The 19,346-nt window shown below is 31.2% G+C and overlaps 1 protein-coding gene across 1 annotated transcript; it reads left to right on the forward strand.

The window, feature by feature from the left end:
• The first annotated feature begins 8,776 nt into the window (after positions 1 to 8,776).
• LOC142608008 (beta-glucosidase 12-like) lies at positions 8,777 to 17,927 on the forward strand. Its single transcript, XM_075779710.1, has 14 exons — positions 8,777 to 8,932; positions 9,022 to 9,091; positions 13,459 to 13,517; positions 13,792 to 13,867; positions 14,030 to 14,107; positions 14,194 to 14,281; positions 14,806 to 15,061; positions 15,348 to 15,463; positions 15,605 to 15,825; positions 15,927 to 15,958; positions 17,040 to 17,042; positions 17,288 to 17,390; positions 17,518 to 17,626; positions 17,759 to 17,927. Exons 1-14 carry the CDS (start codon positions 8,777 to 8,779, stop codon positions 17,925 to 17,927), a joined length of 1,536 nt encoding a protein of 511 aa, XP_075635825.1.
• Positions 17,928 to 19,346: the final 1,419 nt, after the last annotated feature.

Genomic DNA, 19,346 nt, shown 5'->3' on the forward strand with positions numbered 1-19,346 from the left:
ATCGTTTCGGGTTTACCGTTATTTTGATGTATATTCAATAAACACTGCTGTTTTCAATACTTTGAATTATTTTGATATACAACTACTTGGCTGGTTCTACCGCCTTACTTTCAATTATCATTTACTTTGAATTATTCCATATATCTGCTATCTGTTGTGCTTCCGCCTTCTGCACTGTCGTTCTTCCCCCTTTATGGTATCAAAGCCATTCTTTCCTTAGCCAATAGTGTTGTTGTGTCTTTCATATTCTGTCCGTGTCTACCTGACCTTGTGATACTTCATTGTTGTGTTGGTCTCACCGTCGTTGGCGCCACCGCCATTGTAAAAAGTCCCAGATCTGAACAGTAAGGTCCGTGAAGCCAGGAGAGCGTAAGGGCGTGAGAAGAATAGGGCTGATGACCGGTATGTGTTACGAAATGCAACGGTTTTGAGAAAAACATGATAATTGAGTGTTATAACTAAATTAGATATTGATAGAATGTGGAGATCCGACTCCTCTGTTAGCTCTAGGACTGATTGTCCTCCTGATATTGTGAATGAAGAAGACCTCACTGTAGGAGAAAGTGAGTACCCAGATTTTAAAAAATGAAATATTCCTAAGGTTTCTACTAAATCTGTTTATGATCTTACTTGGACTGAAAAAAAAAATATTTTCTTTGAATATAGAGCTAGAACTATTGAACAAACCTTTTCTATTTCCAAAACTCATGAAAAATGTTGTTTATTTTTCAAGAAAAATATTAACGAGTTTTTGTCCAAGAAAAATCTTAAATATTTACACATTGGTTTGGTTCAAATTGCTATTAAACCATTAACTAGAAAAGGAATTGATGCTTCTGTGCTTATGTGTTTACGTGATGCTAGATTTAAGAAATTTAATGATAGCATTCTTGGCATGATTACTGCTTCTTTGTATGATGGTCCTGTTTACTTTTATTGTTATCCTAATCTTGATCTTGCTCTTGCTTTAGATGATCCTAATATTATTAAAGCTTTAACTTTGAATATATTGACATCTGGTTATGATATGGATGATGGTAGTAGACCTTTTACTCTTATTTACCGAATTTTTTATAGATTGCTTGATTCCTAGCTAACTCCTCGGTCTAGAGGACGTGATCCTACTGGAAAAACTATGTTAATTCAATGTTTCACTCCTGATGCTAAGATCCAAGTCCCTAAAATGATTCAATGACAAGATATTACTCTTCCCAAATAATGGACTTTGGAACAAGTTGCACCACCTGTTAAACCTGTTTTTGATGAACTTGATCTTACTAAGATTGCACAATATACTGATGGAACTGTTAAAATATTTTTTGATGATACCAAATGTTTTCCTACTCACAAACCTTTAAGTATCAATGAAGGAAGAAAGTCTTTTGTTGGATCTAAAAGTGTTGTTAAAAGAAATGCTGATGTTGAGGAATTTTTGAAAAAGAATTTTGAACCACTTGATTTAAAGCTAAAAGGAGTTGCTAGCAACAATTCCCAGGTTAGCAATACTTCTTATTCAACTAAACCTGAATTTCTCCCAAAATATGACCAAGAAGAAGAAGAAGATGCAAAATCTGATGCTCCTTCTGGATCTAATTTTCCACCTATTGAAACTCCTCCTCCTTTCAAACATTTGCATGTGATAAATTTGATGGATATGGATGTTGGAACCCTTACTTTTCAAATTGATATGGTTGCTTTGAGTAATGAATTCTTTTCTAAAGCAAACCGTGATAAAAGAAAGTATTACCAAAGTACTTTTGCCCAGTCTGAAAAAAACAAAATCAAAAGGAAATGGAGAGAAAAAATGAATTTGTTAAAACAACATATTTTGTTTTTTGATTATCTTGAGAATTATTATGTTTCAAGAAATGAGGTTCATACCAATTCCTTGAACGTAATAAAAAAAATCTGCTTTTGTTAAACATGATAAAACTGTTGTTAAATCCAGTCATCCACCCCTTAAAACTGTTTTGATTACTTGCAAAAATGATAAAGAAAGCACTGAGGTGAAAGCCTCCCCTTTCAAAATTGCTGATGATAAAACCTCTGTTTTTGCCATTATTGAACAAAACAATTTCACTAATGAATCTTTGCATATTATTGGTCAACAGCTTGACTATATTGAAGAAAAAATTGTTGAAAAACCTGCTGTTTCAAAGCCTGAGAAACCTTTGATTGATTTACCCAGTCAAAGAAAAAATATTGATTTCAAAACTTCTCAGAGTAAGACTTTTGACTTAGTTAATTCCCAAGGATCAACTGTTGAAAAGATTGAAAAAATGCTTGCTGATTTAAAAGTTAAAACCGAGCAAACTTCTACTTTTAGAAGCGCTACTTGTGTTATTTCAAGAAATGAGAAAGAAATTATTTCTGATGACGACACAAACTCTGACTCATTATCTTCAAAATCTTCTAAAAATGCTTTTGATGATGGCATAAGTTTACCAGAAATTAAAAGATTTGTTGGAAAGCCCAATTGAACGTCTTTTACAAAAAATTGGTATTCTAGACCCACTCCTCCTGATGTACAGTTTGAAGAAAGATCTTCTCAAACTCAATTTTCTGTTTCTGCTGATAAACTTTATGAATGGAATATTGATGGTTTTTCTGAACAAGAAATTATTAACAAAATGGCTCACATGTCTATGGTTGGTATTGCATACATAAATAACCATGACAATCTTGATCATCCTGATATTGTTGATTTGCTTGCATTGGGTTTTACTGGTTGTCTTCGAGGTTGGTGGGATTCACATCTCACAGAAGAATCCAGAGAATCTATTAAACATGCTATTAAAAGAGATACTGATAGTATGCCTATTTTTTATGAAAATATTAATCGTGGCGTTCCTGATGGTGTTACTACTTTGGTTTACACCATTCTTAAAAATTTTGTTGGTACTTCTTCCAATATTTCGTCTCGAATTTCTGACTATTTGAATAATTTAAGATGTCCTACTATGTCTGATTACAGATGGTACCAAGATGTATTTACTTCCAGAGTCATGCTCAGAAAAGACTCTACGAAGCCTTATTGGAAAGAGAAGTTTATTGACGGTCTACCTCTTATCTTTGCTCATAAGGTAAAAAATGAATTAATTGGTAAAAATGATTCTATTGATTTTGATAATTTAACCTATGGTGATATTTTCAGCACTATTAAGAAAATTAGAATTAATATGTACAATGATGAAAAATGGTTAAAACAACAGTTAAAAGATAAAAAGAAAGCTAAATATGAAATGGGTAATTTCTGTGAACAATATGGTTTACCTCCTATTGCCCCTTCTAGGCAAAAATGAAAAAGTAAACATGATAAGGTTTACAAAAGTTATTCCCATAAAAAGCATAAAAGATACAGAACCCACTTTGTTAAATCCAATAATTTTTATGCTAAAAACAAATCTGTTTTTCGAAAACATGATAAACAGAGATCAGGTAAAGGTAAGTGCTTTAACTGTGGCAAATTTGGCCATTTTAGTAAAAACTGTAATAGCCTGGTAAGTTGAAAAATAAGTTGAACATGTTAAACATTAATAATAATGATCAAAATGAGTTATTTCAGATTCTTGAATATGCTGCTTCAACTGATTCCTTTGAAGAGGATTTTTCCTCCTCATCTGATTCTGATTATCACTCCCGTAGTGATGTTTCTAAATCTCCTAATATTAAACTTGGCTGTAGAGATTCTTGCTGTAATGTGATTAAATCTGTTAAAATGTTAACCAAAAGTAAAGAAAATGATGATTTACTATTAACAATGATAAGTAAAATTGAAGACCCTAATTTACAGAAAGATTATCTTGACAAGTTTTTGAAAAACTTAACAAAAGAAGATAAGGTTAAAAGACCTAATTCTACGATAATTTTTGAAGAAACTCTAAAAAGATTTAATAAAAATAAATCAAAAGAGGTAACTATTAACAATCTTCAACATGAAATAAAAACTATTAAACAAGAAATAATTCAATTAAAAAATGAAGTTAAAACTATTAAACATGATAATGATCATCTTAAACAAGAATTGTTAATTCTAAAGATTGATAAAACTATGGATAAACACCAATCTGATAATGATGAGCAAAAGGATGGAGATGAATCCGGTCAACAAGCCTCTCCTTCTGGTAATGTTTCTGATCGTACCTTGATTAATTTGACTGATAATCAATTGTCTCTTGTTAAACATATGTTGCCCAAATGGTACACTAAAGTCAAAATTGTTGTTGCTCATGATTATGCCTTTGATGTTGTTGCTATGATTGATTCTGGTGCTGATGTTAATTGTATTCAAGAAGGACTGATTCCTTCTAAATATTTTGAAAAATCTACTAAAAGATTAGTTTCTGCTAATGGAACTAAAATGAAAATCAAGTATGAATTAAACAATGCTCACATTTGCCATGATAATGTTTGCTTTAAGATCTCCTCTATACTTGTTAAAAACATGACTGATAAAGTAATTCTTGGTTTGCCTTTTATTGATTCTTTGTATCATTTTCTTACTGAAGATAATGGAATTACTACTGATCCTTTTGGACAGAAAGTAAAATTCAAATTTTGTTCAAAGTGTTAAACTCATATTGATAATAAACATCTTAGCTTCATTAAACAAAAGGATAGCTCTAAGAAGACTGGTGGACAACTCTCTGCTCATTTGTTGCCAACAATAATTGCCAATTGTCACAGTGTCTTGATGAATGATAGCTACCCTGACAATATGGATATCTCTCTTGTTGACTACTTGCATGATGACAAAAACTCCAGTGAAAGGCATATTTTCACCAAAGAATGTCCTACGAATGCTAAAACTCAAAAAAAGCATTCTTTGCATTAGGCTTTTGACCAAGTCTTTGTTTTGGTCCAAATTTGTCCATAGCATGTTATCCTCTTACCACAATATTCTCCAAAATAATCATTGTCATTCTAACACTCATTTTCCAGCACAACTAATATATATTACTATTGACATTTGGCTTTTGAAACATACTTTTCAAAAGAATTTTATTGATACTATTTACTCTCACTTTTCCAAAAAATATTCTATCATACTATTAACTATGGCAACCTGGCTTAACATCCTCTTCCTTACTTGGTAGGACACAGTAAGATTTAATACTACCACAACTAAGTGGAATATTATGACCTCTTCGGCAGAAAAGATGGACAAGGGGAAAGCACCTGCACAGGACTTTCCTCGAGACAAAAGGTTCCCAGTGGGACACTCTTTTGTAATGCATGAAGGCACATCTTCTGGAGTAAAATCCAGTAATGCAACATCCCTTGAGGAATTTGTCCCGGCAGAGGTGACATATTCTAGTGGTGATATCATATTAACCTTACAAGAAATATTGAACAAAGACTTGCAATTCCATAATGGAGTCTATAGTAAATTACCAAATTCCATTAAATTCATTCTAGACAACCTTCAAACTGCCCATTCTTCAAACCACTACAAACTATTCAACAAAACCATAAGAGCACTTGAAATTCACCTTGTTAACCTTACTACCCAAATTGTTGACCCCACTACTGAAAATGCAGCCTTTGCCGACCAACTTTTTAATTGCCTTGTTTACACTCAAAACCATCATGATGAATCGAACTTGATTAGTCAACTCTTTGGCAAAGAGGAAATCCATTCAATAGATAGAAAGACTATAATGGGTACTGATTTTGCTAGATTGAGTCTAAAAACCCAATCATTGCTTAAAAGTGCTGTTGCCAACTTGCCTCCAGAAGTACAAACTTGTATTTTTGAAAGCAAGGCTATGACTAAAGATCTTGATCTTTGGTTAAAACATTTCAAAACCCTTGTCTCAATTGCCCCTACTATTGTTGAACCTGATGGCCCCAACAAAGGCTACATGAAAAAGAAATGGGAAAAATACTTTGGAAGCAGTCTTAGAGTACATGAAAAAACCCATCATTTCTCTGGCCTTTTGATTAATTATGAAGATGGTTCTGATAATGATCCCTTCTGGCTTTCTCAAATGTTTGAATTTGGTTTTGTCAGACTCATCAAATTAATGAGTCATGATCAAATTAACCAGTTTCCTGATATTATCCAAAAGGCTGTTGCAGATGTTGCAGCAACCCCTTATGTTTCAATCCAATGTTGGAGTACTTTGCCCAAATGGGAAAAGAATAATTGGATGAATGTTCAACCTTCCAAGCATCTTGTTCTCATTAATGGATATACTCACCAAGGTCAATGGTATGAAGGAAATGCTTATGTTTCACATAAACATCCCTATGCTCTTGCTGAATGTTGGAGAAGTTACTTTAATAATCGAATCCTTGATGTCTCTGAAGAATTATGGAAAGACTACCATTTCTTTGGATGTACAGACATAATTTCTGTTTTTGTTAACAAACCTTATGCTTCTGCGGTCTGACACTTACAATGGGCAGAACATGATGACCCAAGAATATTTCTCACAAGAGATCCTGTTTACGAATCATTAATGTATTGTGGTTTCTGTAACCAATATTCAACTTATCATAAACATGAATGCAATGATGATCCCCCATGGAATCCCTCTCCAGAGGACCCTTATGCTGGTTACCCGTCTAATGCAGCTTCTACCTAGAAGCATAGTGATCCCAGTACAAGACTTTCTTATTGGTCTAGCCAGATGATGTTACTAGTTACTATTTGCCGAAGATGCTTTCCTGATAATAATGATTTCTTGTTGACTATATTCTTATCTATAGGACAAACCATTCTGGCACCATCCTTACGTATCAACTTTCCTCCATTGTTGACTTTCCAAGATGAAGACTTTTCCAAAAGATAAAGCTATTTACTTGCTATTTTGCTGATATTTTGGGCACAACATGCCAAACTACTTTTGGTCTCAAAAGCTGATCTGATTCCTTCCGGATATTGCTCTCTTATTGCCCCTCACGGGTCCTGATATGAATAGTAAAATGTCACTATTTGCTTTATACTATTTACTACTTTACTCACTTATATAAGGGGGCTGTCCCTTATTGTTAAACTCAGAATCTTTTCTAGGATTTCCCTTAGAACTCTCCCTAGGACTTCCTTAGATCAAGATATCACACTGATTACACAAAGCTTGTAACTAGGAACCAGGACTAGCTTTCAAGCCTTGTACAGTTTACCCAACCTGTTGATCACTGTAATCTTGTTGCTACTACTACTACTGTAAGTATTTTGATTTATATTCAATAAACACTGCTGTTTTCAATACTTTGAATTATTTTGATATATAACTACTTGGCTGGTTCTACCGCCTTACTTTCAATTATCATTTACTTTGAATTATTCCATATATCTGCTATCTGTTGTGCTTCCGCCTTCTACGCTGTCGTCCTTCCCTCTTTATATATATATATATATATATATACATGTGTGTGTGTGTGTGTGTGTGTAGATATATATATATATATATATATGTATGTATATATATATATATATATGTGTGTGTGTGTGTATGTATGTATGTATGTGTGTGTGTGTGTGTGTGTGTATTATAATAAATATAAAAGCTTACTATAAAACATTACCTCAATTTAGATTAAATTATTCATGGTTTTAGACTTTAGCATCAATTATTAAAAAAAAACACAATATAAAAAATAGAAAGCTTAATTGTTCATTGCATACTAAGAAAACAAATCATACTAATAAGTTAATGCAAGTAAGTTACCATTCTGCCCTTATAAAAATTCAAAAATTACAAAACAAAAAAAGGCTTTTTTTTTTTTTTCCTTGTATTGGCTGGTGCGCCCAGTACCGGCCAGTATTACCTGAAATTGGCCGGTATGGCTGGTTTTTAAACTAGTATGAAACGTTGGTGTTTTGATACTGGTATACGCACCGGTACGGTATATACTAGCCGGTACCAATACAATATTGACTACCTTAATTTTGATGTGTTGGCAATTGAAGATCTAGATGAAGACTCAAAGATTGCTCAAGAATTGCTAAAGAAAAGTGGAGTTTCAATAGGTGACTCCATTCTCAATTCCTCTAGATCAATCGAACCTTGGGAAGCCAAGTTTATGTTTCCTCGACTCCTGGTTGATCTATTGAGACACAAGATTTAACAAAGGCTAGTTTATAACTATTGCATATGCACATCTACAATTAAAAACAATCACAATTAATACACACACACATAAAATATGTTTTTACCTAATTAGTAACGAGCTATACATATTCATAGTATTACATATAAATGACTTATAAATTTAAATTATTTTTAGTTATACAAAGAAATAACTCATAAAAGTAAAATCATTCAAACTTTCTCTTATTCTAATTTTATATATATAGTTAGATATATGATTAGATTTTTTATGGTTTATATATAAAGTTAAGTTTGTTAGTATTAGTTTGTAATAGTTTAAAGGTAGAAGATTAAGAGAGAAAAAAAGTTAGTAAGAGAAGCTAATCACGGTTTGCTCTATTTTCATTGTACATAAACAAAATCTTTGTATAGACTAATTAATCAATCCGATTAGAGGAATTTTCTCAATCTTGTGGATTTTGACAGGGAGTAATCTATTTTGGAGGATATCTACAATTCTACGTAAAATGTCAAACAATCAGTTGAAGGACAGCTATGATGATTAACATATTGCCTGTCCTTTTCCATGTTTTCTTTTATTTTCTTTTCTTTTCTTTCATCTCTATTTTTATCTTTTCTAAAAAAATAAGATTACATAGTGCTCCTCTATAAATAAATAAATAAATAACCCAGTAGAATATACCTAGCTGCTACCCAATAAAAACCCAAAATCAATTATGGCCTTTCAAGGCTATCCAGTCTTAGGCCTCCTAGTTCTTCTTGGCTCACTGACTAATGGCATTGCTGTTTCACCAAGCTATGACACTGCTTCACTCAACCGGACCAGTTTTCCCAGAGGTTTTATTTTTGGGACAGCAGCGGCGGCTTATCAGGTAATAATGTCACAATTTCTTCCATGTTAATTTGTATCACAATTTCCTCTATGTTAATTACGCGCACGTGTGTTCTTTCAAATTTGCAGTATGAAGGTGCAGCAAATGAAGGTGGTAGAGGACCAAGTGGATGGGACACTTTCACTCATAGATATCCAGGTCTCTCTCTCCCTCTCTCACAGTGTTCTACAATTTACAAATTATCATGTTCTTTAAAAATTTAAGTAAAATAATATTTTAGATTTATAAAAGTTATTATGAATCATTATTGTTAAATATTAATAAAAAAAACAAAATTAGGAGTTTCTGTCATTTAAAATAATCGTAGGTAATACGATGTTGTAAGTGATAGACTCAGAAGAGAACTAGTAATAGCTTGTCTCCTCAACTTTGTTGTCAAATTGTGTGGTAAAAATTATAGACACAATTCCCTAAATTGTAGGGATTAACAATTACAACAAAAGTAATGCTAGGGAAATTGTGAATTTTACGTTGTGAAGCAAACAAACTTATTTTTTACTAATTATTAAAACATATTTCAAACATTCATTTATTAAGTGGTTGAAACCTATTAATCACATACATTGTCACATCCATATATAAATTTTATGTAGTAAAATTTGTAGAACCTTCATTATTTTCTTACCAAAAAAATAAATTAGCTAAATTGTAGGGATTTACAAATATAATAAATCAACTAAATTTAAGGTGTGTACAACTATTACAAATTAAATCATTGATTTGTAATGATGGTTTGGGGAGAATTAATGAAGTGATATTTGAATTGGGACTCATTAATTGTATTATTTGAATTTGAATTAGACTCATTAATCATCTTATTATCAAAATGGATCCTTTTCAAATGAAGAAGATCATTTTTCTTACCTCAAGAACCAAACAAACAAACTCAATGCGAGTTGTTAGAAAATTGAGATAACTAGTTTTGAGGATTTCAAGAGTTTTGTTAGGTTCTAGAAGTTTAGAACTATTGTTAAATCGTGAGCACAAAGTTGTCTAAATATAGATTTTTAGGTCTATAGATATGATTAGACAATACTCAAGGTGATACAGTCTAAACACACGAATTAGGAAGCTATAGGTTCAAGAAATTCGAAACATACCAGGTACGACTAATCGAGAAGAACGCTCAACCGATTGACATGCGGTTCTGCAAAATTTTAAGTTCAGCCCATTAGGCCAAACTTGTCCATTTGAGGCCTAAATTGTGATTTGCTTATTGCAATATTTAAAGGATGTTATAACCTAACCCTAAGATTGGTTTTTAGAGAAAGAAGAGCGCATCTTGTGCCTCCAATTGTAGATCTAGGGTTTTTGTATCCAAAGCTCTCTCAAATCTTCTACCGGCAATATTTCTTGAAGAAACTCAAGATCCGGTACTGTAGAAGTTGCTACCATTACTAGTCATCAAAGGTGATAGAGATCTAAACCTTCAAGGGTGGTCTTGGAGTCACAAACTGGAGTGTTTGTATACAACATATTCACAATAGAAGAGTCCGTGAATTCAAAGTTGCATATGGTCACGTGAGTAAGTACTACATGAGGTAGCAGTAGATTTAGAGTTAAGTTTATTGTAAAAACTTCAATTCTGTTAGTGCATTGTTACCTTATAGATTGTTTAGGTTAAATCATTCCCAGATTTTTTTTCCTTGAAACTGGATTGTTTTATTAGTTTTCTTGGGTCATCATATCACTTGTGTTCTTTACATTTCTAGTTCTAGTGATATGATTGTTAACTATTTAACCTAGATTTGATTAATTGAACTAAGTAATAACTTGGCTTCAAATAAGGTTAAACAATATGAGTTTACAGAGGTCTAAATTATGTAACAAGTTTAACAGGATTTAAATCAAAGCATGTGGTTTTTGGACCAAGCAAAATAGTTGCTTAATTCTCTGTACAAGAAGTGGCATTATAAAATTCTTTTTACTTCTTCCTGTTTTACATTGGCCTTGACTTTTTTCGCAGAATCAGCTCCAGCCTCTAGGAGGCTAGAGTATACAATCTTGGTTAACAGAGCTTCTGTATAATGTGAAAACCTGTGAGCCAAATTAGTATGGTAAAGGTCATGCAAATCATAATTTTGTGCGTCTGAAGGCTTACCTTATTGGAAAATGACAAAAACAAAAATGACATACATATACTTGGCAAGGGCAAACTATGAACATGTCAAAATTAGTGAGGAAAATTACCTTCTTTCTATTAAAAAAAACTAGGAAAATAAAGGCGTTGAATAAAGCCATTTGGTATGGATGGTAAGCCACCTTTATATATATAGTATTTAATTTGAACCATAAAATAATTCATTTTAAATTAGGAAGATCTTAATGTCGTGTGTGTTTGTTTGTTTAAACTCATGTATACTCAGATTGTTTAACCTAATTAATTAACCAAGTGGATTCTTAAGTTTATTATTCATATTTAGGTTAAAAATATACAATCATATTACTTAGAGCAGAAAAGTAAAGAAAACAAGCAATATGATGACCCAAGAAGACCAATGAAACCAACAGTTTCAAGGTAAAAACCTGAAAAAGATTTAACTTAGCTATCCTTAAGGTAAACAAATTCACTATAATAGAATGAAAATTTAAATAGATTTTCTTCCTAAAATCTAAGGCTCCCTCTTGTAGATCTTACTCACACGACCACGTGCAACTTCGACTCCACAGACTATTCTATCTGAATTTGCTGAACACAAACATATGTTTGTGACTTTGAGATCCCACTCAAAGATTTTAGATCACCATCAATAGTAGATCTTTATGCACCAATTTGTTTCCACCAGATCTTGATTGTAGATCTCGTTCTAGTGGATGCTTGTTGAGTTAAAAAGCTATAGAAACCTCAAAACTTTCATAGGAATAACTCACAAAACTTCTAAGAACTTCTGAAATGTAGTTAGAGTTTTCTTTTTATACTATGTAGTGTTTGACTTAAACCCTAAACATTTTCACGAGCTTTATGCCTGATTAAAGTTCTACATATTGCTACTTTTGATTGGTCGAGCCTTTTTTCCGATCGGTCAAGCTTCACTAAAACTTACTTCTTCTTTCTGCAGCTTGATAGTTCTTGAATCTTGACTTGAACAATCTTTGAGCAATGTCTAACACCTAACCTGGATATGTTTTTGTTCTTCGTATGCCAACATACATAAATTTGGAATCTAAACATATAACCTAAATATTCTGAACAAAACAAGATTTTTTGTCAAAACTCTTATAGCTTAATTGGTTGATACTTGCTAGTATTTTTTTTTTTTTTGAGAGAAACTTGCTAGTGTTTCTAAATGAGATATTCAAAATTCAAATTCTCTCTCCTAACTATCAAATTATTAACAGAAAAAAGTTTATGATTGTTTATGTATCATATACCAGATGTTTCAATTTTTTGTTATTAGTATTTGTTAATGTGTGAATAGTCTAATTTTTTTTAATGGGAATTTATAGCCTAATTTAGTAATGTGATGCATTTTTTTTTTTATTGGATAGTAAGCCTTCACTCATGCATGAGTTGAAAATGAGGAATTTTAGTATAGAGTAATTTGTAACGATTGAAATTGAACACTGTTGTTGGTAATAAAAAGTTCTCTCTCTCTCTCTCTCTCTCTCTCTCTCTCTCTCTTTGATTCAAGATAGAATTCTACTCTAGCCTAATCTAAGTGTATATGTGTGTGAAGCTCCCTCTTGGAGACTTAAACCCTATCCCTTACCACTCACACCCCCACAAGCACTTTTATATATATATATATATATATATATATATATATATATATAAAAGGGGACTCATTGTCCTACTGTGGAAAAGTAAATTAAAAGAACTTACTGTGTAAAGGGAACATCATTGAGATTCTTTGAAAATTTTAGGGTGATTTCATTACAAGATTCTTCAAAAATTTAACAATAAGTTACTAGATTTTTATGCGTCATTAATATGCTAAATAAATATCAAAATTATATTAAAAATGTATATTCAAATATTGTTAAAAAATTTAACAATTTTATTTAGATTTGGTGCAAAATTTAAAGTATTGATAATTAAAAGTACTAATGATTTTTATTTAAATAAGTTAAAATAAAAATTATCAATAAATAAGTTAAATAAATATAAAAAAATTAATAATTTTTATTTAAATATTAATGACCTAACAATATCTACCGATTTTACACCATTTATTTTGTTTTGACAAGACTTATGATGCTGTTGTTTATTCTCAAAAAAACAAGACCTATAATGGAGTTTGAGAATACTTATCCCCATTTGATATTTTAAAAAGAACCAAAAAAAAAAAAAAAGAGGGAACGAAAGAAGAACAATAATGTAAACAATAAACCTTCACATCTTTATGTTTTGGTATTTATTTTCTTCATAACTGAACTCCAAACTAGAAGTAAATTGTCTATGTTATGGTTAGGAGTCCTAGGAACTATTTCCATTTTTCTTATTGCTCTAATTACTAGTTCTTAAATAGTAAGAGAAAAAAAAAATCCTTACAACGAAATTGCAGGTAAGATAAAGGATGGAAGCAATGGAGACGTAGCTGTTGATCAATATCATCGCTACGAGGTATATATGTTGTTCTGTTCATAATAAAAATTCAATAGAAGACCACTCATACTAATTAGCTCCTAATAAGCCGTTAATTGACATTTGTGTTTTGACTTTTTTTAATACATTTTTAGGGTCCAATTATGTTTGCCACATGTACTTATAAAAATAAATTATGTTTTCCACTAATTTTTGAGCATATCTAACCAAATCCAAGATAATCACAATATAAGAAATCCTCAACTCAAACTTTTCTAAAAATTTATATATTCTTTGTGATTTAACACTACAGGAAGATGTTCAGATTATGAAAAATATGGGCTTAGATGCATACAGATTCTCAATCTCATGGTCTCGAGTACTACCAAGTAAGATTACCCTTTTTATAATTCCATAAAAGGTTAAAACCATCCGGTTACAAGGACATAAAAATGGGTACATCAAGTACACATCTTAGGCTGGAATGGAATGACTATTGTTTTGTGACTATATTATGTTCCTAACAATCTCATTTTTGAGACTCATTTCAGAAGGAAAACTATCTGAAGGTGTAAATAGGGAAGGAATCAAATACTACAACAAACTAATCAATAAGCTCCTAGACAGAGGTCATGAATGATTCTTAAATTCCATCATAAGTCATCAAATTATCATGCACTATTAATTCACTGTTGTTTGCTATGAGTAAATGCAGGTATACTGCCTTTTGTGACTCTCTTTCATTGGGATCTTCCCCAAACATTGGAAGATGAGTATGGTGGTTTTTTGAGTCCTCATATTCTGTAAGTGGTTAATTTACACTGTGATCAACTATTCAATTCATCCAAATTCTAATTAGTATACTTCTCACAAATTTCGCTGTGATTATAATTTTTAATTTAGATTGATTACCCATTTTGATTATTATTAGTTTTAATTAGTGTGACTTATTTGTGAAGTTGCTAGGTCATTTTCTTACAGAATTATTGAGTTTAAAATGAGAAATGTGGATTTTAGATGATTGAATTGAAAATCAGTAAAGAAAGTGTAATTTCATAAATTTTTAATTTATTTATTATTTTTTATCAATTCACAAATGTATTATACTAACAAAGAAAATTTTTAATCTACATAAAATCTTTTTGCTACCAAGAACTTTATAGCTTAACTAGTTATTACTTTCTAGTAATTCAAATAGAGATTAGAGATATCCCAGTTCAAATCATTTATTTATGCTATAAATGATGAGCTCACATACAAATTCAAAATTGATTAGTACATTGTCAATTATTAAATATTTTGGAGACTTTTGCATGTCTATGTTTAGGGATGATTTTCAAGATTATGCTGAGCTTTGCTTTAAAGAATTTGGTGATCGTGTCAAGCATTGGATCACATTAAATGAACCATTAAGCTACGTCAGTCAAGGTTTTGTTAGGGGCCAATCACCACCGGGTCGATGTTCTAGTTGGCAGCAGTTAAATTGCACTGGTGGAGATTCCGGAACAGAGCCGTATTTGGCGGCACATAATCAGCTTCTTGCTCATGCATTGGCTGTCAAAGTGTATAAGCAAAAGTATCAGGTTCCATGCACCAAATTTTTATTATGTTAATTTTACTACTTTTTTTTTTTGCATGAAAATTGTAATCCATTCAATAAACATGGTTGCATTGCACTTGATACAAGACAATCTAAGGTACTTTATTTGAAAACTATTTGCAATGAGGATAAACTTAAATAAATTAAAGTTAAACATGTTTTTTCCGTTAGTGTGAAATTATCTTTTCCGTTAGTGTGAAATTGACAAAAATATACATCCATTAGCTTGAGTGTGTCTTTATTAACAAGCAACCTTTCACTAAGTGCAGGAAGCACAGAAAGGCATTATAGGTATATCCCTAAATACAAATTGGTATGTGCCGTTCTCTAACTCGAGGCACGACCGTGATGCTGCGCTAAGAGCCCTTGATTTCAAGTTTGGATGGTAAGTATAATAGAACTAAATGCTTTTTTGTTGTGGACATCTATTACACTATTTGCTAGTTAATTACAAAGAATAGAAAAACCCTTAGCAGTTTAATATAATAGGTACAATAAAGACTTAAAATTTCATGGGTTGTGGCAGGTTTATGGATCCCCTAACCAATGGTGACTATCCACATAGCATGCGATCTCTTGTAGGCAACCGATTACCCAAATTCACGAAAGAGCAATCCAAGCTAGTAAAAGGGTCATTGGATTTTCTAGGACTGAACTACTATACTGCTAATTATGCAGCCAATTCACATCACTCCAATGCCAAAAACGCAAGTAGCTACTTGACAGATTTTCGAGCTAATCTTACTAGTATGAACTCAAACATTTCGAGCCGTGATTTTGATTTTCTTATGTAACTCACAAGTACAAACAAGACCTCTATCTTTATCTTTTTTTCTTTTTTGTGGCAGCTGAGCGCAATGGGATCCCCATCGGTCCAAAGGTATGTATGAAAATGAACAAACATACGATTGATATTGATCTCAAGATGGTTACAAAAGTTTGATTCAATTTTTTTCTTTCTGTTATGAAAATTCTTAAATGGTTTAAATTTTTCACAACTTAAAGATAATAATAATAATAATAGTTGTTTATTAGCATCATTCTCTAAGGTATATAGTATGATACTGAAAGAAGAGTAATTATGTGAGACGAATGTCATTTTCATTTAACAGATTGTGTGTGGTTTACATAGATGTTTAGGTTGATTAGAAAATGACAACAAAGATTCTAAAGAATTCCAAAAATTATAAAAGTAATAAAAAATAATATTCTAAATAATTCCAAAAATTATGGTTGTAACACTTCAATAATTACAAATTACAACCCAGTAAATCCTTATATTTTTCAGATTTAAATTTAAAAAAAAAAAAAAAAAAACCAAAAACAACCCAATGCCGTAGAAATATGATTGGAGAACTCATCGGGAATCCAAATTAATAGCTAGGATAAGCCGCCAGAAATTCTCTTAATTAATCCTAAATTAAAGTATTTTATTAATCCTAAAAATAGAGACACATAGTTTGAAAAATGCAATGAAGTATGAAAAGCCTTTCACTAATCTCCTTTCTCGAAACCCATTGCGTCAGACTAAATTGAAAAGCAACAAATAGTTAATTTCCATTTCAGGTGGATGAAAAATATTTCATTTGATGGACATAAGATACAAATTAAATTGATTAATTAAAACAAGTTCATTGAAGGGAATTGACCATAATGCCAGGCTGATGAATAAGTAGCAACATCCAGTAGTATTTGTAGAAAAAATTTTGAAGAAACAGATTTCCACGATAAAAATATGTAATACCTAATTGATAAAAAAAATTCTGATCTTTTTTTTTTTTTTTTTTTTTTTTGAGAAAGAAAAAACATATACACACATACACTTAAATTAAATTAAAGTAAAATTTTTATTTTGTAAAAAAAAAATACAAATTAGTTTTTTTGTGTAAGTAGTTTAAAAAACATGTTAACTTGTGATAACTCTAGAGATTTTGAAAATCACTTGCAGCTTCTCCTTCCAGTTGGTGTTTTCGGTGAGTACTTTTATGGCCTCTATGGCGTTGGGGTTTTAACCTTTTGTTTTTCTAAAAAAATTTGAACAATCAGGATGTATAGGATTTTAAGTTGTTAATTTGTTATTGAGTGTGGTATTCCTTATTCTCCCATTTGAAAAAAGAAAAAAGAAAAAAGAATGATGTGGCATCGTTTCATTAGAGGCTTTAAAGAGAGAGTTTTACACGGAATCCATAATGAATTTAAAATCTTTCAGGCTGCTTCAGATTGGCTCCATCTCTATCCAAGAGGATTTCGAAAGATTCTATTATACGCAAAGAAAAAGTACCATGACCCATTAATTTTTATTACTGAGAATGGTAATTTTCTGTTGAACTTTTCATTTATGGTTGCATAAAGTCATGGTATTAACCATAGCCATATAAAATCTGAAAAGAATGGTAGTTTGATTTCCATCTGAGTCTAAAAATTTTGCCTATGTAATAGGAACTGATGAGCTCAATAATGCTACATTGCCGCTTAAGGATGCTCTTGCAGACAACTATAGAATTGATTATCACTATCGTCATTTTCATTATCTTCATAAGGCTATCAAGTAAGAAGAAAAGACCTCTCTCTTTCAAATCAAATGATAATATGACTTTCTTAGTACTAATATCAACATGCTGTATTAACAATTATGAAAATTGTTGTTTCTAAAGTCCAATTGATCTATTTTTCGATGTAGGGATGGTGTTAACGTGAAGGGATATTTTGCATGGTCATTATTGGACAATTTTGAATGGAGTTCAGGTTTCACCGTTCGGTTTGGTATCAACTATGTAGACTACAAAAATGGGTTGAAAAGGTATCCCAAATTGTCTGCTCATTGGCTTAAGAAATTCCTCAAGGAATAATGTCTGTAACCTATAGAATAAAAGAACATTAATGTCACTGTTTACAAACACAAATGTTTCTTAATTAAATTAGTGTATGTGTGTGTGTGTGTATATATAAGGTGATGTATTTTGTAAAATAATGTAAAGTATGATTAACATGGTTTTCAGACCCGAACCGTTCAAAAAACAGTTATAGAGAGAGGTTCAAGGTTTTAAAGGTTTGACCAAGGTTGAACCGTGATAACGTCATAATTAATTTTATAATAAAATAAAATAAATATAAAGATATTAAATTTGTAAATATTAGCAAATTTGACTAAAATATTTTTAAAAATTGAAACAAACTTTCAAATAAAAGATTATTACTTATTCTTATTATACCTAAATGATATAAATTAATGAATTACCTATAATATTTTTAAAAAAATCCAAATAAAAGTAGAGATGATGAGATTTAAAAATAAAAAATAAAAAAAAGAAGGGAAAAAAAGGGAGTAAAAACTTAGGACTTTTAGTAAATAAAGTAGTACTACTAGTACAATGGAGTAATTGACGTTCATCAAAATAAAAATTAAAAAACAAAAAAACAAAAAAAAACTATGAGGTATTTGACCATTTGCATTTTTCAAAACTCATTTTCAATTTTAATCTCATTATTATATTCTAACTCCCACCCACGTTATTTCAAATTTATCTCTTCACATTATTACTTCCCTTTTGTGATGCTTTACTTCCTTTACATAGTTTTCCAGCGCCAGCTCTTACTCCCATCTCCTTCTTCCTCCTCATGTCTGCGACTCATCTCATCTCAGTCTCACCATACCATTGGTGCTTCTTATATTTTTTGCTTCATTTTTTGGATCTTCTTCATCATTTTCTCTTTTTATTTTTTTTCTCACTTCAGATCCATGCCAAAATTTCAGATCAGAAAGCAAATTTCTTCACAAACATACGGTTGAACCGACTTACTATTTGAATGGTTTTTCAGGTTAGACCTCAGTTCAAGCGATTCTCTCATATTGTTTACATACCCGGTTCTTGTATATAAAAAACCGTTTTCCTAAACGGTTCACAATTAACCCGGACCGGATCTAGTCCAGGTTTAAAGACCATGATGATTAGAAACACAAATGTTTCTTAATTAAATTACTATATATATATATATATAAGGTGATGTATTTTGTAAAATAATGTAAAGTATGATTTGAATTTGTTTCTAGTGCTTCTTATAAATAGTTCAATCTCTAACACGGTTTAAACTGGACCGAAGTTGATAAAAATAAACTGAAATGTTGTGCTAATGTGGCTCAACAGGAGCGTAACAATAGTAAATACATTTCAATTATTAGATATTGTATTGATTTTTTAAAATAATATTTCTTGTTGACATAGGTGTAGAAAATTCTTTAAGCACTTGACTCATCTACTTGCATTTGG

The sequence above is a fragment of the Castanea sativa genome, chromosome 8 (genome assembly GCF_040712315.1).
Source record: "Castanea sativa cultivar Marrone di Chiusa Pesio chromosome 8, ASM4071231v1".
In the NCBI taxonomy this organism is placed as follows: Eukaryota; Viridiplantae; Streptophyta; class Magnoliopsida; order Fagales; family Fagaceae; genus Castanea; species Castanea sativa.